Here is a 22067-nt window from a genome sequence, read left to right on the forward strand (position 1 = left end):
GTCCCTACCTGCTCCCTACCCACCACCTGCTCCTGGCATCCCTCCTGTGAATCCCTTGGCACCTGGCATGGTAAGACCAGGAATGCCGATGCAAAGAAGATGTGGAAGAAAATGAAGAAAGTTCTTACAGATATACAAAACCACAAGCATGGCAAGCATTCCTCCTCCTCCTCCTCCTCCTCCTCCTCCTCCTTCTCTTCTACAGCACTGTTTCTGACTGAGTAAAGGGCCTGGACCCTTCCCTCAAGCCTTTCTGGTTCTGCTCTCCGACCAAGAATCAGATGCCATCTTTGTCCTGGGGAAAATTAGCCCCATCCCCCTCCTCCTTCACCCCTCTCTGAGCCTTACTCTGCTGTTCAGCCATGACTGGCTGGGGAATTGGATAAGAATGACCATGGGTTAGTAAAGACTGTCTTCTCACTACTTGAATGGACATTTCAGCTGATGAGTTTAGTAGAACTCTTTTTGGCAGATGATGAGTCTTCGGAGCTAACTACTGAAGACGAGTATAAGAGGTGTCAAATGTGATTTTTTAAACTTTTTTGCAATATTCGAGGTGTCGTGGGAAGTGATATGGAGTTTTAATTATGGAAAAGAGAAACTCTACCATTGTAGTGATGGTGGGCAAACGTTGGTCATTTACTGGCAAATACATTTCCCAGCAGGACTTTACTGACCCTACTAACTGGGAGGCTGCTGGGAAATGGAGTCCATTGGGTTGATAAGCTCTGCCTGCCCTTTTGGAACCTAATCTCACTGGTGTCTCAGGCCCTTCGCTTTCTCCAGCTCTCATTTAATCCAAATACAGCTCTTTATCCAAGGAAGAAAGGAAGGGAGGAAGGAAGGAAAGAGGAAAGGGAGAGAGATAGGGAGAGAAAGAGAGAGAAAGAAAAGAAAACAAAGGAAAGTAAAGAAGGAAGAAAGAAAGAAGGAAAGAAAGAAAGAAAGAAAGAAAGGAAAAGAAACAAAGAAAGAAAGAAAGAAAGAGAGAGAGAGAAAGAAAGAAAGAAAGAAAGAAAGAAAGAAAGAGAAAGAAAGTTAGAGAGAAAGAGAGACAGGAGAGGAAGGAGAGGAAGAAAAAACAAATGAGAGGCAACTACTGTCACTGACCCTTTAAATTTCCTCTGTGCTCAGAGTCAGACCCTCAGACCCTCCAGGGTCTCCAAGGCCTCCCTGTCTGTTTCTCACCGGCAGTCCTGGGGGTGACAGAGACAGCTTTCTGTCTCAGGTCCCCATGGGCCTGCAGCAGTAAGTCAGAAGTGATGCTTCTGCCCCATGTTGAGCACTAACAATAAGGCTCATCCTCAGGCTGCAGGCTGAGAAGGTCCTAGAGGCCTTGTTCCCAGAGTGGGAGCCAGAGAACCGAGCTGAGATCCCCGAGGGCCTATTTCTTCTGAGCACCACAGTTGTGGTAACGCTGAGAGAAATCTCTTGGAAGCAGCCCACATAATTTGCTCCAACACTGTTGCTAATTCCCGTCCAGGTGAGGGTCACCTTGTGCCCCTGAAACCCTGACAGGGAGGCCTCCTGTGTCGGGGCACACTGTGCCCAGGACCCTGCAACAGAGCAGTGGAGACATGGACAGGCAGGTCCCGAGGGAATGCCTCCAGCTTGTTCTTCAAAAGAAGGGAAGAAGGAGCCCAGCACACCCCAGCCCAAAATCACTCACCTTGCTTTCCACAGCCAGTCACCTAAGCGGAGAACAAGGGGGGTGAGGAGGAGAGGGGTCCAGGTCAAGGTGTAGACAGCCCAGGCTGTGTGCCTGACTGAGCCCACCAGTGAGAGAACTGCACAAAGCCTCTCTCATCCCCTCCCCACTTTGGAGAGCAGAGAGGAATCCTTCATGCAAATCACTCCTCTCCTGGGTCCCGAAAACTAGTCACTAAATATGGTGACAGCTGAGGGGGGGTGGGGCTGGGGAGCCAATCGTGGGCCCCGGTGAGCATAGAGCAGAGGGTACAAGGCAGGGTTCCAGGACTGTGTGCCCAGCTGAGACACCCCTCAGCCATCCCTGCACCTCCCCCAATGGAGAGGGACAGACCTCCAGTGCCCCCTGCTGTCTCAGAGTTCAGACTCACTTAGGACTGGGAGAAGGAACTGGAGTTGAGCAGAGAGAGGGACCCTCTGGACTTGAGCCTGCCTGGCACCCCACCCATCCCTACACAGGGTCGGGGGCTTCTGATCCCCCAAGTGCGACCTCCTGTGTGGCAGGCACCACCACACCTCAGTCCTTACTTCAGAGTTGTGGCTTCCTCAGCATGCATCACTCGGTGCTCCCCCACCACTTAGATAGTTGTGTTGTTGGGACGTCAGGTGAGGGACCCCTCAGGGAAGTTGTGTCCTGCACTGAGGGATAAGAAGGGCAGAGGGCAGGCTCACCACTCCACAGGTTGTATCAGGAAGGCCTGAGGAGACATCCCATCTCTTTGTCATGTCAGGACACTTCCCACCCAGGCAAGCCAGTCCCCATAATCCTCTGCACCTGCCCCCATCCTCACACTTCATGGGGCAGGGTCCGTTAACAAAAATGCACATGAGATTCTTCAAGGACACACTGTAATTAGAAACAAGGGACATGTGCCTCTCACGTTGCCTTTTCCCAAGAGCACCCATAGGCGATAGTCAGCAACACAGTCATCCCAGGATGCAGCCAGGAAGCCCCAGTGGTGAGGGAGACACTGGAGGTGACTCGGTCCCCGGCACCAGATAGGTTTCCCTTCCAGACGGGACTGCATATTTGGGAAAACACAGAAGCTTGGGAATTGTAAGGACAGAGCTCATCCCATGACTCAGAAGTTCCTGGTGCTCTAAGCCCTCCTTTCTCAGTGTGCAATGTATTATAATTACATCAGATCCTTCTCTAGTCCTTCTGTGCGTCACACAAGGTTCTACTCCTTCTGTAAATATTCACACAATTCTTTTCCCCAGTATCTATCCAATCCATCTCTGCACTGTTGATGACAATACATCTAGGATATATCTTCTGGGATTCATACCATATATATATGTGTATATACACACATATATATATGAAACACAAACTACGTATAAATAAAACATGAGATATTGTTATACACACACACACAACTTCTAGTTATCGACTCTCGATTAACATAGAACCCTGTGCTCTAGTCCTACAAATATTTAATGCTTCTCATTGAATACCTCCCATGAAACATCTCCTCCTTGTCTGTCATAGTGAGTCACATGAAAACCCAACATGCTCCACGACCTTGACAGTTTTGTTTGTCCTTTCAACACTGAGTGTCTGCAGTCTACCGGCACTTAGCTGGTGCCCAGGAAAGGTTTTTGAACTAAAAAGAATACATCAGTGAATTAAAAAAGAAAAAGTACACATATCCACATTCTTTACCTTATTGCCAAAACTAGTAACTCTTCTTTCATTTCAATCATCATAATCCATCCACATTTTTAAGCACAGAGATGGAGGTCATCTTAGACAAACCCTTAGACCTCACACACAGCCTACAGGTAATTCCTAAATCCAGGGATCTCCACAATAAATATAATGCTAAAATGTCCACACTACCCAAAGCACTCTATAAATTCAATGCAATCCCCATAAAAAATCCAACGACGTTTTGCACAGATATTTAAAAAAAAAAACAAATTTTGTATAGAACCAGAAAAGACCCCAAATAGCCAAAGCAATCTTGAGAAGGAACAAACCTCGAGACACCATTCTTCACACTTTGAAATTATATTACAAAGCTGTAGTCATGAAAAACAATGTGGTATTGTTCTCGAGAGACACATAGATTCATGCCATAGATAAAAAGACCAGAAAGTCATTGAAGTTCCTCTTACACCCAGCGAACGCATAGGCTGAAAACGGTCCTTTGCAAGGTCTCCGGAACAGAGCTACCATGGATTTGGGAAGGATTTCAGAAAGAATATACATGAATCCTAGAGCAGATGCCCCAAATGGGATCCTTAGGATCTCACTGCTATTTCCTGATGCACTTTGGGAGAGAAAACTGGAATGACTCAGACGTCTGACAATGAGCACATTGACATAGATGCCGGGATAGAGTGTGAATCAACACACTCCATCTGGGTAAGAAGCACATGTAAAGAATAATCTCATCAGGGTCAGGTCCCAACGGCCAAAGTTCCCCATGGGAGCTGCCCTCTGCTCTCTGCTGTTTCCTGCATTGGCACGGGCGCCTGGAGCCCTGGCTCCGCTGTCATATTCAGTTAACTCCTTCCCCTATTGGTACACATTTACTGTTAGAGGAATGTGTGTAGAGACAACTCTTCAGTCCTGATCCATGAACAGTCAAGGGAGCCATGGAAAGGCTCACCCCCAGGAGTCTGAGTAGAACAGAGAGTCTGCCCTGAGGTGATGGGGGGCCACGTGGGGATACCTGGTCTAACACTTAGGTAGAGGAGAGTGGCTAGAGGAGTGGGGAGGCAGAAGTGGTCTCTGATGGGCTCTGCTCATGTCATACAATGGCATGACTGTGTCTGGACACTAAGGGGCACTCAAGGCCTGTTTCTGAGGGGTCACGGTAGATCAGAGATGAGAACTGCCGCCTGCCACTGCCTGTGCCCTCTGCTCAGGCCTCACCTCTGTGACCTCCCCACCCCTGCCCTGAAATTGCCCCCACCCTGCCCATCCCCCTGACATCCTCAGGCAGAGGCACCTAAAGAAGTCAGTGAGGAGTCAGAAAACAGGGGGGTCGCATTTGCATGGTTGGGCCCTCCCCCTCTCAACAGATCAAGAGGTGAAGGGAGAGGTGAAGGGAGGCTCTGCTCAGCTGTGAGGCAACAGAAGGCAGGATTGGTGCTGACCTCCGCCATGGCCTGGTCCCCTCTCCTCCTCACCCTCCTCGCTCACTGCACAGGTGACTTGATGTGGGGACACGGGAAGGGGTCCTGGAAGCACAAGTGTGCACCTGATTCCTCCTCTTCTCTCTACACCCCAGGAATATCCTCTCTGTTGTTTCTCTTTCCAGGGATTTGGGCTCAGTCGGGGCCGAATCAACCATCCTCAGTGTCTGGGGCCCTGGGCCAGAGGGTCACTATCTCCTGCACTGGAGTTGGTAGTTACGTGTACTGGTACCAACAAATCCCAGGAATGGCCCCCAAAACCATCATCTATTATGATAGCAACCGACCCTCAGGGGTCCCTGATCGATTCTCCGGCTCCAAGTCTGGCAGCACAGGCACCCTGACCATCACTGGGCTCCAGGCCGAGGACGAGGCTGATTATTACTGCTTATCATGGTACAGCAGTGGCAGTGCTTACACAGTGGTCCAGGCCTGTGGGGAAGTGAGATAAAAACCTAGTTACTCATCTGTAAAGAGGGAAATACATCAGCAGTTGCCTCCTCAGCTTAGCCTGTGATTCTGCTCGTTCTGTGGCTAATGACTTGGACGTAGGTCCATGCAAGGGCACCTCCGTGAGTGAGGTTCCTCCTGTCCTTTCTGTCCTCAAAGTCACTCTCAGAAAACCCTTCCGACACAGAGTCTTGATGGAAGACAAATCTCTTGTTTTATCAGCTGAGGTATTTTACTTCTAGGCCAGATCATATCAATTTTTCCTTCTGATATAAAAATAAATGATGCATTTTTATTTTTTCTCTGAACTCTACCCATGTGGTGCCTGAAGAATAAGTCAGTCTTATTTGCATCTGGTACTATTATCTCCATGGCAGTGGCTAGTCTCTTCTTCTTATCTATTATTTGTGAAAAAATGCCAATTTAAAATTATAAAATTATGAGGATAAGTTTCATAAATTTTGTCCATAGGAAACACCCTGCACTTCAATGTTTATAACAGCTGATTCCTAATTACTAAAGCCTGAAAGCACCCTAAACTTGGCACATGGATATTTATTCTAGGTTTAAAATAATCACCCAAACCAGGAACCAACTAACAGGTCACCAAGGAGGTGCTACTTTTATAAATAATTTGATAATTATATCCAACATTGGAAGCAGCAAAACTCTGCAAACATCTGTAGGTCGCGGGGGTGCTAAACACTGAAAAACAATTAATCATGTGAACAGAGGAAAACACTCTGAGCCACAGAATTATTCTATATGAAACTAATGGCACTTAAATGACACTCTGTCATTGTCTGTCATTGTCTCCCAAACAAACGCAAGCACATCAGCGCACAACCACCACACATACCCGTGTGCGCACACACACAAGGACAGGGTGTGTCTAGGAGCTCATGAGCCAACTTAAAGGGCCCCCATGAGGCAAAACTAGAAAGATTTCAACCACAGGAACATAAAAATATTGGGTTGTAACTCAGTGTCTACACATATGTCTGCGTCCATATTGTTAACTGATGGTATAAATAAATGGAATCAGATGAGACACATTTCCATGCAGTGATTTCATGGACCAGGTGTAAACCCTTTGCTTGAATGATGTCAGGCATAACCCCCACTCAGTAAGTATGCACAAAGGCACCAACAAGAGGGACAGTCTGAAGAAGTGTCACAGTAAGAGAAGCTTAAGGACAATTCACAACTCAATGTCGCAAAGAATCATAAACTGGATCTTACAACCGAAAAAGGACATTAGGAAAAAACTAAGAAATTCTGAATAAACTGTGGATATTAATTGTTACACGTTGAATTGTGTCTCCAACAGTTCATGTGATTAAAAGTTCTAAAAACTCCCATATTTCAGGATGAGACTCTATTTGGAAATGAGACTGTTGCAGATGTAATTACCAGGGTGAGACCAGTAGAGTGTAACTGCATGTGTTCTAGGCTTTCTCTGTCTTTGTTTTTCCTCTGACTCGGCCTGCAATGATGCTGAAAGGAATCTCACTATTTTAGAGAAAAAGGCCTATGAACCCATCCTACATTGTCCAGAGAACCCTGGTATTACCGGAAAAAATCTAGACATTTTGTTGTCTTTTCACTGTTAACCCATGGAACATGTACCAAATAAAAATAATAGGGCTGAATGTGAGTTGGATTCCCTTTCCTGAATTCCCCTTGATGGATGAGCAGAGAACAAATTTCTAAGAAGATACATTCCCTTGTACTGTATAATGGTTTATATCAATGTTCATCCTGAGAACACTTACGAAACTGGACCAATAGAGAGGCAAATGGGTCATAAGTATACCAGAGAAGAAAATAAATTCCAGACTAAGTATAAAGGCCTGGTCAAAACCCACATTGGGAATTAAGTACAGTGATTACTTCTCTGCGGAGAACAGGTAGTCTTTTGACAAACAGAGACTTCAGATGCCCCAGAGCCTGTAATAATGGAGGTGGTGGGATAACAGGAGACTCTCACAATACAGCAACAACAGCAAAAAGTATTCAAAGTTCAAGGATAACCCCCATGGACTTTTTATCACATATGAACCGGGAGTGAACCTGGGAAATATGAGGCCTTGAAATTGGTTTCGATTGGAGACTGGTAGGGGTGCCTGGATGGCTCAGTCGCTTAAGCTTCAGACTTTGGCTCAGGTCATGATCTCGTGGTTTGTGAGCCGAAGCCCTGCCTGGGGCTCTGTGCCACAGAATCAGAGCCTGGAGCTTGCTTTTGATTTTGCGTCTCCCGCTCTCTCTCTGTACCTCCCTGCTCTCGCTCTCTCTCTCTATGTCTCTCTTTTTTCTTTCTCTCTGTCCTCTCTCTCTTAAAAAAAAATAAACATTAAAACAAATTTAGATCGGAGACTGGTAGTGATGCCAGGGCCCCGCAGCAAGCAAACCCAATGTCAGGGAACACTAATATGTCCAGGAACATAAACATTGTAAAATAAGCCCTATGTTGACCAGCCTGGACGTTGTTAGTGACCTGAAGAAAATGAATGTCTCCATCCCAAGCACCCGGAAGAGGATCTACTCATGCTCCTTCCCTGAGTACTGAAAGCTCAAATATCCATCCGCAAAGGTCAGAGTGTCCTCTAGGGATGCTGTGTGTTATCAGAGCAGCTGGGTGACCAGGACCGGGGTCAGCGGTGGCCTGTTCACACTGGCACTGAGAGGACAGGGCTGTGAGGCAGACCAGCAGGAAAATACCCGAACAGGTATTTTCCAGACAGACCTTACTATCCGACAGAGCTCAGTCCCATGACCCAGAACTTCCTGGTGCTTTAAGCCCTCCTTTCTCAGTGTGCAATGTATTATAATTACTCACACCAGATCCTTCTCTAGTCCTTCTCTGTGTCACACAAGGTTCTACTCATATGTAAATATTCACACAATTATTTTCCCCAGTGGTTTATCTAATCCATCTCTGCACTGTTCATGACAATACATCTAGGATATATCTCCTGGGATTTATATCATATATATATGATATAATGATATGATATATATATATAAATGTAAGAAACACAAACTACACATATATAAAACATAAGATACAGTTACATACACACATACACACTTCTAGTCATTGACTCTTGGTTAACATAGAACCTTGTGCTCTAGCGTATAAATATTTAATCCTTCCCATTGAATACCTCACAAGAAACATCTCCTCCTTGTCTGTCATAGTGAGTCACATGAAAACCCAACATGCCCCACGACCTTGACAGTTTTGTTTGTCCTTGCAACACTGAGTGTCTGCAGCTTACCGATACTTCGCTGGTGCTCAGGAAAGGTTTTTGATTTTTAAAGAATACATCAGTGAAAAAAAGGAAAAATGCACATATCCACATTCTTTACCTTATTGCCAAAACTAGTATCTCTTCTATCATTTGAATCATCATAATCCATCCACATTTTTAAGCACAGAGATGGAGGTCATCTTAGACAAACACGTAGACCTCACACACAGCCTCCAGGTAATTCCTAAATCCAGGGATCTCCACATTAAATATAATGCTAAAATGTCCACACTACCCAAAGCACTCTATAAATTCAATGCAATCCCCATAAAAAATCCAATGACATTTTGCACAGATAAAAAAAAAAACCCTGAATTTTGTATAGAACCAGAAAAGACCCCAAATTGCCAAAGCAATCTTGAGAGGGAACAAACCTCGAGACACCATACTTCGCACTTTGAAATTATATTACAAAGCTGTAGTCATGAAAACAAATGTGGTATTGTTCTCAGGAGACACAAGATTCATGCCATAGAAAAAAAAAACACCAGAAAGTCATTCAAGTTCCTCTTGACCACCATGGAAGACATAGGTTGAAACCAGGACCTTTGCAAGGTCTCCGGAACAGAGCTACCATGGATTTGAGAAGGAATTCAGAAAGAGTATACATGAATCCTAGAGCAGATGCCCCAAATGGGATCCTTAGGATCTCACTGCTATTTCCTGATGCACTTTGGGAGAGAAAACTGGAATGACTCAGAAGTCTGACAATGAGCACATTGACATAGATGCCGGGATAGAGTGTGAATCAACACACTCCATCTAGGTAAGAAGCACATGTAAAGAATAATCTCATCAGGGTCAGGTCCCATCTGCCAAAGTTCCCCATGGGAGCTGCCCTCTGCTCTCTGCTGTTTCCTGCATTGGCACGGGCACCTGGAGCCCTGTGTCCGCTGTCATATTCAGTTAACTCCTTCCCCTTTTGATACACCTTTACTGTTAGAGGAATGTGTGTAGAGACAACTCCTCAGGCCTGACCCATTAAGAGTCAAGGGAGCCATGGACAGGCTCACGCCCAGGAGTCTGAGTAGAACAGAGAGTCTGCCCTGAGATGATGGGGGGCCACATGTGGGGACACCTGGTCTAGCCCTGAGGCATGGGAGAGTGGCTAGAACAGTGGGGAGGCAGAAGTGGTCTCTGATAGGCTCTGCTCATGTCATACAATGGCATGACTGTGTCTGGACACTAAGGGGCACTCAAGGCCTGTTTCTGAGGGGTCACGGTAGATCAGAGGTGAGTCCTGCCACCTGCCACTGCCTGTGCCCTCTGCTCAGGCCTCACATCTATGACCTCCCCACCCCCTGCCATGAAATTGCCCCTCCCTTGCCCATCCCCCTGACATACTCAGACAGAGGCACCTAAAGAAGTCAGTGAGGAGTCAAAAAACAGGGGGGTCGCATTTGCATGGTTGGGCCCTCCCCCTCTCAACAGATCAAGAGGTGAAGGGAGAGGTGAAGGGAGGCTCTGCTCAGCTGTGAGGCAACAGAAGGCAGGATCGGTGCTGACCTCCGCCATGGCCTGGTCTCCTCTCCTCCTCACCCTCCTTGCTCACTGCACAGGTGACTCGATGTGGGGACACGGGAAGGGGTCCTGGAAGCACAAGTGTGCGCCTGATTACTCCTCTTCTCTCTAGACCTCAGGAATAATATCTCTGTCTGTTTCTCCTTCCAGGGTCGTGGGCTCAGTCGGGGCTGACTCAACCATCCTCAGTGTCTGGGGCCCTGGGCCAGAGGGTCACTATCTCCTGCACTGGAGTTGGTAGTTACATGGGTTGGTACCAACAAATCCCAGGAATGGCCCCCAAAACCATCATTTATAGTAATAGCAACCGACCCTCAGGGGTCCCTGATCGATTCTCCGGCTCCAAGTCTGGCAGCACAGGCACTCTGACCATCACTGGGCTCCAGGCTGAGGACGAGGCCGATTATTACTGCTCATCGTGGGACTATAGTCTAAAAGCTCACACAATGCTCTAGGCCTGTAGGGAAGTGAGACAAAAACCTAGTTACTCAACTGTAAAGAAGGGAAACACATCAGCAGTTGCCTTCTCAGCTCAGCCTGTGATTCTGCTCATTCTATGGCTGATGGCTTTGGCCCAGGTCCATGCAAGGGCACCTCCCATGAGTGAGGTTCCTCCTGTCCTCTGTCCTCAAAGTCACTCTCAGAAAACACTTCTGACACAAAGAGTCCTCATGAAAGAGAAATCTCTTGTTTTATAAGCTGAGGTATTTTACTTTTAGGCCAGATCATATCAATTTTCCTTCTGACATTAAAATAAATGAAGCATTTTCAGTTTTCCTCTGAACTCCACCCTTGTGGTGCCTGAAGAATAAGTCAGCCTTATTTGCATCTGGTACTATTATCTCATTGGCGGTGACTAGTTTTGTCTTGTTATCTATTATTTGTGAAAACTGCCAATTTCAGATTATAAAATTATGAAGATAAGATTCAAAACTTTTGTCCATCGGAACAACCCTGCACTTCAATGTTTATAACAACTTATTCTGAATCACTAAAGCCTGAAAGCAACCTAAACTTGGCACATGGATATGTATTCTGGGTTTAAATGTAATCACCCAAACCAGAAACCAACTAAGAGGTCACCCAGGAGGTGCCACTTTTATAAATAATTTGATAGTTATGTCTAACATTGGAAGATGTAAAACTGCAAACATCTGCAGGTCGTAGAGGTGCTAAACACTGAAAAGGAGTTAATCATGTGAACGGAGTAAAACATTCTGAGCCACAGAATTATACTATGTGATACTAATGGCACTTAAATGACACTCTGTCATTGTCTGGCATTGTCTCCCAAACAAACGCGACCAAATCAGTGCACAACCACCACACATGCACATGTGCGCACATACAAAAGGACAGGGTGTGTCTAGGAGCTCACAAGCCAACTGAAAGGCCCCCATGAGGCAAAACTAGAAAGATTTCAACCACAGGAACATAAAAGGACTGGGTTGTAACTCAGTGTCTACACATGTATCTGCCGTCCATATTGTTAACTGATGGTATAAATATATGGAATCACATGAGACACGTTCCCATCCAGAGATTTCATGGAACAGGTGTAAACCCTTGGCTTGAATGACGTCAGGCATAACCCTGACTCAGTAAGTATGGACAAAGGCACCAAGAAGAGGGACAGTCTGAAGAAGTGTCACAGTAAGAGAAGCTTAAGGACAATTCACAACTCAATGTCGCAAAGAATCATAAACTGGTTCTTACAACAGAAAAAGGACATTAGGTAAAAACTAAGAAAATCTGAATAAACTGTGGATATTTATTATGAGTTGAACTGTGTCTCCAACAATTCATGTGATTAAAAGTTCTAAAACCTCCCATATTTCAGGATGAGACTCTATTTGGAAATGAGACTGTTGCAGATGTAATTACCAGGGTGAGACCAGTAGAGTGTAACTGCATGTGTCCTAGGCTTTCTCTGTCTTTGTTTTTCCTCTGACTCGGTCTGGAATCATGCTGAAAGAATTTCACCATTTTAGAGAAAAAGGCCTATGAACCCATCCTACCTTGTCGAGAGAAACCTGGTATTACCGGAAAAATCTAGACATTTTGTTGTCTTTTCACTTTTAACCCATGGAACATTTACCATATAAAGATAATAGTGTTGAATGTGAGTGGGATTCCCTTTCCTCAATGCCCCTTAATGGATAAGCAGAGAAAGAATTTCTAAGAAAATAGAGGTCCCTTGCACGGTATGAGGGTTCATATCATGTTCATCTGAGAACAATTACAAAACTGGACTAATAGAGAAGCAAATGGGTCATGAGTATACCAGAGAAGAAAATTAAATTCCAGACTAAGTATAAAGGCCTGGTCAAAACCCAGATTGGGAAGTGAGTACCCTGGGTACTTGTTTGCGGAGAGCCGGTAGTCTTTTGACAAACAGAGACTTCAAAGGCCCCAGAGCCTGTACCATGGAGGTGATGGGATATAACAGGAGATCCTCATAATACAGAAACAACAGCAAAAAGTATTCAAAGTTCAAGGACTTTGAATAACCCCCATGGACTTTTTATCACATATGAACCGGTGGTGAACCTGGAAAATATGAGGCCTTGAAATTGGTTTTGATTAGAGACTGGTAGGGGTGCCTGGGTGGCTCAGTCGGTTAAGCTTAGGAATTTGGCTTAGGTCATGATATCGTGGTTCGTGAGCCGATCTCTGCCTTGGGCTCTGTGCCACGGAATCAGAGCCTGGAGCCTGCTTCTGATTCTGTGTCTCCCGCTCTCTCACTGTAACTCCCTGCTCTCTCTCTCTCTCTCTGTCTTTCTGTCTCTCTATGTCTCAAAAAAAGTAAACATTAAAACAAATTTAGACTGGAGACTGGTAGTGATGCCAGGGCCCTGCAGCAAGCAAACACAATGTCAGGGAACACTAATATGTCCAGGAACATAAGCACTGTAAACTAAGCCCCATGGTGAGCAGCCTGGATGCTGTTAGGGACCTGAAGAAAATTAATGTCTCCATCCCAAGCACCCAGGAGAGGATGCAATCATGCTCTTTCCTTGGGCACTGAAAGCTCAAATATCCATCTGCAAAGGTCAGAGTGTCCTCTAGGGATGCTGTGTGTTATCAGAGCAACTGGGTGACCAGGACCAGGGTCAGCGGTAGCCTGTTCACCCTGGCACTGAGAGGACAGGGCTGTGAGGCAGGCCAGCAGGAAAATACCCGAACAGGTATTTTCCAGACAGAGCTTACTACCCGACAGAGCTCATTCCCATGACTCAGAAGTTCCTGGTGCTCTAAGCCCTCCTTTCTCAGTGTGCAATGTATTATAATTACTCACACCAGATCCCTCTCGAGTCCTTCTCTGTGTCACACAAGGTTCTACTCCTCCTGTAAATATTCACACAATTATTTTCCCCAGTGGTTTATCTAATCCCTCTGCACTGTTCATGACAATACATCTAGGATATATCTCCTGGGATTTTTACTATATATAAATATATATATATATATATATATATATATATATATATATAACACAAACTACGTATAAATAAAATATAAGATATAGTTATACACACACACACACTTCTAGTCATCAACTCTCGGTTAACATAGAACTGTGTGCTCCAGTCCTATAAATATTAAATGCTTCCCATTGAATACCTCCCATGAAACATCTCCTCCTTGTCTGTCATAGTGAGTCACATGAACCCAACATGCTCCACGACCTTGACAGTTTTGTTTGTCCTTGCAGCACTGAGTGTCTGCAGCTTACCGGTTAGCTGTTGCTCAGGAAAGGTTTTTGATATTTAAAGAATACATCAGTGGAAAAAAGGAAAAATGCACATATCCACATTCTTTTCCTTATTGCCAAAACTAGTATCTCTTCTTTTGTTTGAATCATGATAATCCACCCACATTTTTAAGCACAGAGATGGAGGTCATCTTAGACAAACCCTTAGACCTCACACACAGCCTCCAGGTAATTCCTAAATCCAGGGATCTCCACATTAAATATAATGCTAAAATGTCCACGCTATTCAAAGCACTCTATAAATTCAATGCAATCCTCATAAAATTCCAATGAAGTTTTGCGCAGAAATAAAAAAAAAAACCCTGAATTTTGTATAGAACCAGAAAAGACCCCAAATTGCCAAAGCAATCTTGAGAAGGAACAAACCTCGAGACACCATTCTTTGTACTTTCAATTTATATTACAAAGCTGTAGTCATGAAAACCAATATGGTATTGGTCTCAAGAGACACATAGATTGATGCCATAGAATAAAAAGACGAGAAAGTCATTCAAGTTCCTCTTGACCACCAGGGAAGACATAGGCTGAAAACGGTCCTTTGCGAGGTCTCCGGAACAGAGCTACCATGGATTTGGGAAGGAATTCAGAAAGAGTATACATGAATCCTAGAGCAGATGCCCCAAATGGGATCCTTAGGATCTCACTGCTATTTCCTGATGCACTTTGGGAGAGAAAACTGGAATGACTCAGATGTCTGACAATGAGCACATTGACATAGATGCCGGGATAGAGTGTGAATCAACACACTCCATCTAGGTAAGAAGCACATGTAAAGAATAATCTCATCAGGGTCAGGTCCCATCTGCCAAAGTTCCCCATGGGAGCTGCCCTCTGCTCTCTGCTGTTTCCTGCATTGGCATGGGCGCCTGGAGCCCTGGCTCCGCTGTCATATCCAATAACTCCTTCCCCTTTTGATACACCTTTACTGTTAGAGGAATGTTTGTAGAGACAACTCTTCAGGCCTGACCCATTAAGAGTCAAGGGAGCCATGGACAGGCTCACGCCCAGGAGTCTGAGTAGAACAGAGAGTCTGCCCTGAGGTGATAGGGGACCACATGTGGGGACACCTGGTCTAGCCCTGAGAAAGGGGAGAGTGGCTAGAGCAGTGGGGAGGCAGAAGTGGTCTCTGATGGGCTGTGCTCACCTCATACAATGGCATGTCTGTGTCTGGACACTAAGGGGCACTCAAGGCCTGTTTCTGAGGGGTCACGGTAGACCAGAGCTGAGAAGTGCCACCTGCAACTGTCTGTGTCCTTGGCTCAGAGCTCATATCTGTGACCTCCCCACCCCTGCCCTGAAATTGGCCCCACCCTGCCCATCGCCCTGACATCCTCAGGCAGAGGCACCTAAAGAAGTCAGTGAGGAGTCAGAAAACAGGGGGGTCGCATTTGCATGGTTGGGCCCTCCCCCTCTCAACAGATCAAGAGGTGAAGGGAGAGGTGAAGGGAGACTCTGCTCAGCTGTGAGGCAACAGAAGGCAGGATCAGTGCTGACCTCCGCCATGGCCTGGTCCCCTCTCCTCCTCACCCTCCTTGCTCACTGCACAGGTGACTTGATGTGGGGCACGGGAAGGGGTCGTGGAAGCACAAGTGTGTGCCTGATTCCTCCCCTTGTCTCTAGACCCCAGGAATATTCTCTCTGTTGTTTCTCTTTCCAGGGATTTGGGCTCAGTCGGGGCCGAATCAACCATCCTCAGTGTCTGGGGCCCTGGGCCAGAGGGTCACTATCTCCTGCACTGGAGTTGGTAGTTACGTGGGCTGGTACCAACAAATCCCAGGAATGGCCCCCAAAGCCATCATCTATAGTAATAGCAACCGACCCTCAGGGGTCCCTGATCGATTCTCCGGCTCCACTTCTGGCAGCACAGGCACCCTGACCATCACTGGGCTCCAGGCCGAGGACGAGGCTGATTATTACTGCTCATCGTGGGACTATAGTCTAAATGCTCACACAATGCTCTAGGCCTGTGGGGAAGTGAGACAAAAACCTAGTTACTCATCTGTAAAGAGGGAAACACATCAGCAGTTGCCTCCTGAGCTTAGCCTGTGATTCTGCTCATTCCGTGGCTGATGACTTGGACCCAGGTCCATGCAAGGGCACCTCCCATGAGTGAGGTTCCTCCTGTCCTTTCTGTCCTCAAAGTCACTCTCAGAAACCCCTTCTGACACAAAGAGTCTTCATGAAAGTGAAATGTCTTGTTTTATCGGCTCAGGTATTTTACTTCTAGGCCAGATCATATCAATTTTTCCCATTGATATTAAAATAAATGAAGCATTTTTATTTTTTCTCTGAACTCTACCCATGTGGTGCCTGGAGAATAAGTCAACCTTATTTGCATCAGGTACTATTATCTCCATGGCAGTGCCTAGTCTCTTCTTATTATCTATGATTTGTGAAAAAATAAAATTATAAAATTATGAGGATAAGTTTCATAAATTTTGTCCACAGGAAAAACCCTGCACTTTAACGTTTATAACAACTTATTCCTAATCACTAAAGCCTGAAAGCACCCTAAACTTGGCACATAGATATTTATTCTAGGTTTAAAATAATCACCCAAACCAGGGACCAACTAAGAGGTCACCAAGGAGGTGCCACTTTTATAAATAATTTGATAATTATATCCAACATTGGAAGAAGCAAAACTCTGCAAACATCTGTAGGTCGCGGGGGTGCTAAACGCTGAAAAACAATCATGTGAACATAGTAAAACATTCTGAGCAACAGAATTATTCTATATGATACTAATGACACTTGAATGACACTCTGTAATTGTCTGGCATTTTTTCCCAAACAAACGCAAACAAATCAGTGCACAACCACCACACATACCCGTGTGCATAAAACACACAAGGACAGGGTGTGTCTAGGAGCTCATGAGCCAACTTAAAGGGCCCCCATGAGGCAAAACTAGAAAGATTTCAACCACAGGAACATAAAAGGATTGGGTTGTAACTCAGTGTCTACACATATGTCTGCCGTCCATATTGTTAACTGATGATATAAATATATGGAATCAGATGAGACACATTTCCGTGCAGAGATTTCATGGAACAGGTGTAAACCCTTGGCTTGAATGACGTCAAGCATAGCCCGCATTCAGTAAGTATGCACAAAAGCACCAAAAGAGGGACAGTCTGAAGAAGTGTCACAGTAAGAGAAGCTTAAGGACAATTCACAACTCAATGTCGCAAAGAATCATAAACTGGATCATACAACAGAGAAAGGACACTAGGTAAAAACTAAGAAAATCTGAATAAACTGTGGATATTAATTGTTACGCGTTGAACTGTGTCTCCAATAATTCATGTGATTAAAAGTTCTAAAAACCGCCATATTTCAGGATGAGACCTTTTTGGAAATGAGACTGTTGCAGATGTAATTACCAGGGTGAGACCAGTAGAGTGTAACTGCATGTGTTCTAGGCTTTCTCTGTCTTTGTTTTCCCTCTGACTCGGCCTGCAATGATGCTGAAAGGAATCTCACTATTTTAGAGAAAAAAGCCTATGAACCCATCCTACCTTGTCCAGAGAACCCTGGTATTACCGGAAGATATCTAGACATTTTGTTGTCTTTTCACCGTTAACCCATGGAACATTACCAAATAAAGATAATAGGGTTGAATGTGAGTGGGATTCCCTTCCCTGAATGCCCCTTAATGGATGAGCAGAGAACAAATTTCTAAGATAGATTTTCTTGTACTGTATAATGGTTTATATCAATGTTCATTCGAGAACACTTACAAAACTGGACTAATAGAGAGGCAAATGGGTCATGAGTATACCAGAGAAGATAATTAAATACCAGACTAAGTATAAAGGTCTGGTCAAAACCCAGATTGGGAAGAGAGTACAGTGGGTACTTGTTTGCGGAGAGCCGGTAGTCTTTTGACAAACAGACACTTCACAGGCCCCAGAGCCTGTACCATGGAAGTGATAGGATATAACAGGAGATTCACATAATACAGCAACAATAGCAAAAAGAATTCAAAGTTCAAGGATAACCCCCATGGACTTTTTATCACGTATGAACCTGGAGTGAACCTGGGAAATATGAGGCCTTAAAATTGGTTTCGATTGGAGACTGGTAAGGGTGCCTGGGTAGCTCAGTCGGTTAAGTTTAGGACTTTGGCTCAGTGCATGATCTCGTGGTTCGTGAGCCGAAGCCCTGCCTTGGGCTCTGTGCCACGGAATCAGAGCCTGGAGCTTGCTCTTAATTCTGTGTCTGCCGCTATCTCTCTGTAACTCCCTGCTCTCTCTCTCTCTCTCTCTCTCTCTCTGTGTCTTTCTGTCTCTCTATGTCTTAAAAAAAATAAACTTTAAAACAAATTTAGATTGGAGACTGGTAGTGATGCCAGGGCCCTGCAGCAAGCAAACCTAATGTCAGGGAACACTAATACGTCCAGGAACATAAACACTGTAAACTAAGCCCCATGGTGAGCAGCCTGGACGCTGTTAGTGACCCGAAGAAAATTAATGTCTCCATCCCAATCACCCAGGAGAGGATGCAATCATGCTCTTTCCTTGGGCACTGAAAGCTCAAATATCCATCCGCAAAGGTCAGAGTGTCCTCTAGGGATGCTGTGTGTTATCAGAGCAGCTGGGTGACCAGGACCGGGGTCAGCGGTGGCCTGTTCACACTGGCATTGAGAGACTGAGCTGTGAGGCAGGCCAGCAGGAAAATACCCGAACAGGTATTATCCAGACAGACCTTACTACCCAACAGAGCTCAGTCCCATGACCCAGAAGTTCCTGGTGCTCTAAGCCCTCCTTTCTCAGTGTGCAATGTATTATAATTACTCACACCAGATCCCTCTCCAGTCCTTCTCTGTGTCACACAAGGTTCTACTCCTCCTGTAAATATTCACACATTATTTTCCCCAGTGGTTTATCTAATCCCTCTCTACACTGTTCATGACAATACATCTAGGATATATCTCCTGGGATTTATATCATATATATATATATATATATATATATATATATATACATACACATATACACATATATATGTGTATGTATATATACATATATATACATATACACACACATATACACACACACACACACACATATATATATATATATATATATATATATATATATGAAACACAAACTTCATAAAGATAATACATAAGATACAGTTACACACACACACACTTCTAGTCATCAACTCTCGGTTAACATACAACCGTGTGCTCTAGTCCTATAAATATTTAATGCTTCCCATTGAATACCTCACAAGAAACATCTCCTCCTTGTCTGTCATAGTGAATCAGATGAAAACCCAACAGGCTCCACGACCTTGACAGTTTCGTTTGTCCTCGCGCACTAAATGTCTGCAGCTTACCGGTACTTAGCTGGTGCCCAGGAAAGGTTTTGATTTAAAAAGAGTACATCAGTGAAAAAAATAAAAATAAAAAATGCGCATATCCACATTCTTTACCTTATTGCCAAAACTAGTATCTTTTCTTTCGTTTGAATCATCATAATCCATCCACATTTTTAGCCACAGAGATGGAGGTCATCTTAGACAAACACTTAGACCTCATACACAACCTTCAGGTAGTTCCTAAATCCAGGCATCTCCACAATAAATATAATGCTAAAATGTCCACACTACTCAAAGCACTCTATAAATTCAATGCAATCCCCATAAAAATTCCAATGACATTTTTCACAGAATCTAAAAAAACCCGAATTTTGTATACAACCAGAAAAGACCCCAAATTGCCAAAACAATCTTGAGAAGGAACAAACCTCGAGACACCATACTTCCCACTTTGAAATTATATTAACAAAGCTGTAGTCATGAAAACCAACGTGGTATTGTTCTCGAGAGACACATAGATTGATGCCATAGAATAAAAAGACCAGAAAGTCATTCAAGTTCCTCTTACACCCAGCGAACGCATAGGCTGAAAACGGTCCTTTGCAAGGTCTCCGGAACAGAGCTACCATGATTTGGGAAGGAATTCAGAAAGAGTATACATGAATCCTAGAGCAGATTCCCCAGATGGGATCCTTAGGATCTCACTGCTATTTCCTGATGCACTTTGGGAGAGAAAACTGGAATGACTCAGACGTCTGACAAAGAGCACATTCACATAGATCCCAAGATAGAGTGTGAATCAACACACTCCATCTGAGTAAGAAGCACATGTAAAGAACGATCTCATCAGGGTCAGGTCCATCTGCCAAATTTCCCCATGGGAGCTGCCCTCTGCTCTCTGCTGCTTCCAGGCACCCATGCCTGGAGCCCTGCCTCCACTGTCATATCCAGATAACTCCTTCCCCTATTGGTACACCTTTACTGTTACAGGAATGTGTATAGAGACACCTCCTCTGGCCTGACCCATGAACAGTCAAGGGAGCTATGGACAGGCTCACCCTCAGGAGTTTGAGTAGAACAGAGTCTGCCCTGAGGTGATGGGGGCCACATGTGGGGACACCTGGCCTAGCCCTGAGGCAGGACAGAGGCTAGAGCAGTGGGGAGGCAGAAGTGGTCTCTGATGGGCTCTGCTAACGTCATACAATGGCATGTCTGTGTCTGGACGCTAAGGGGCACTCAAGCCCTGTTTTTTAGGGGTCATAGTAGACCAGAGCTGAGTCCTGCCACCTGCCACTGTCTGTGCCCTCGGCTCAGGCCTCACATCTGTGACCTCCCCACCCCCTGCCCTAAAGTTGCCCCTCCCTTGCTCATCCCCCTGACCTCCTCAGGCAGAGGCACCTAAAGAAGTCAGTGAGGAGTCAGAAAACAGGGGGGTCACATTTGCATGGTTGGGCCCTCCCCCTCTCAACAGATCAAGAGGTGAAGGGAGAGGTGAAGGGGGACTCTGCTCAGCTGTGAGGCAACAGAAGGCAGGATCGGTGCTGACCTCCGCCATGGCCTGGTCCCCTCTCTTCCTCACCCTCCTCGCTCACTGCACAGGTGACTCGATGTGGGGACATGGGAAGGGGTCCTGGAAGCACAAGTGTGTGCCTGATTCCTCCTCTTGTCTCTAGACCCCAGGAATATCCTCTCTGTTGTTTCTCTTTCCAGGGATTTGGGCTCAGTCAGGGCCGAACCAACCATCCAAAGTGTCTGGGGCCCTGGGCCAGAGGGTCACTATCTCTTGCAATGGAGTTGGTAGTTATGTGCACTGGTACCAACAAATCCCAGGAATGGCCCCCAAAACCATCATCTATAGTAATAGCAACCGACCCTCAGGGGTCCCTGATCGATTCTCCGGCTCCAAGTCTGGCAGCACAGGCACCCTGACCATCACTGGGCTCCAGGCTGAGGACGAGGCTGATTATTACTGCTCATCGTGGGACAGTAGTCTAAAAGCTCACACAATGCTCTAGGCCTGTGGGGAAGTGAGACAAAAACCTAGTTACTCAACTGTAAAGAAGGGAAACACATCAGCAGTTGCCTTCTCAGCTCAGCCTATGATTCTGCTCATTCTATGGCTGATGGCTTTGGCGCAGGTCCATGCAAGGGCACCTCCCATGAGTGAGGTTCCTCCTGTCCTCTGTCCTCAAAGTCACTCTCAGAAAACACTTCTGACACAAAGAGTCCTCAGGAAAGAGAAATCTCTTGTTGTATAAGCTGAGCTATTTAACTTTTAGGCCAGATCATATCAATTTTCCTTCTGACATTAAAACAAATGAAGCATTTTCAGTTTTCCTCTGAACTCCACCCTTGTGGTGCCTGAAGAATAAGTCAGCCTTATTTGCATCTGGTACTATTATCTCATTGGCGGTGACTAGTTTTGTCTTGTTATCTATTATTTGTGAAAAAATGCCAATTTCAGATTTTAAACTTATGAAGATAAGATTCAAAACTTTTGTCCATCGGAAAAACCCTGCACTTCAATGTTTATAACAACTTATTCTGAATCACTAAAGTCTGAAAGCAACCTAAACTTGGCACATGGATATATATTGTGGGTTTAAATGTAATCACCCAAACCAGAAACCAACTAAGAGGTCACCCAGGAGGTGCCACTTTTATAAATAATTTGATAGTTATGTGAAACATTGGAAGACGCAAAACTGCAAACATCTGCAGGTCGTAGAGGTGCTAAACACTGAAAAGGAGTTAATCATGTGAACGGAGTAAAATATTCTGAGCCACAGAATTATTCTATATCATACTAATGGCACTTAAAT

The 22067-nt window shown here is 45.1% G+C and overlaps 1 gene segment (V, D, J or C); it reads left to right on the top strand.

The window, feature by feature from the left end:
- The first annotated feature begins 4734 nt into the window (after positions 1-4734).
- Positions 4735-22067, top strand: part of LOC131489630 (immunoglobulin lambda variable 1-40-like) — a 29257-nt gene continuing 11924 nt past the window's right edge. The window contains 2 exon segments of the V gene segment in view: positions 4735-4868; positions 4980-5296. Coding sequence covers positions 4823-4868; positions 4980-5296 — 363 coding nt within the window.

Source organism: Neofelis nebulosa, chromosome 11, assembly GCF_028018385.1.
Source record: "Neofelis nebulosa isolate mNeoNeb1 chromosome 11, mNeoNeb1.pri, whole genome shotgun sequence".
Lineage (NCBI taxonomy): Eukaryota > Metazoa > Chordata > Mammalia > Carnivora > Felidae > Neofelis > Neofelis nebulosa.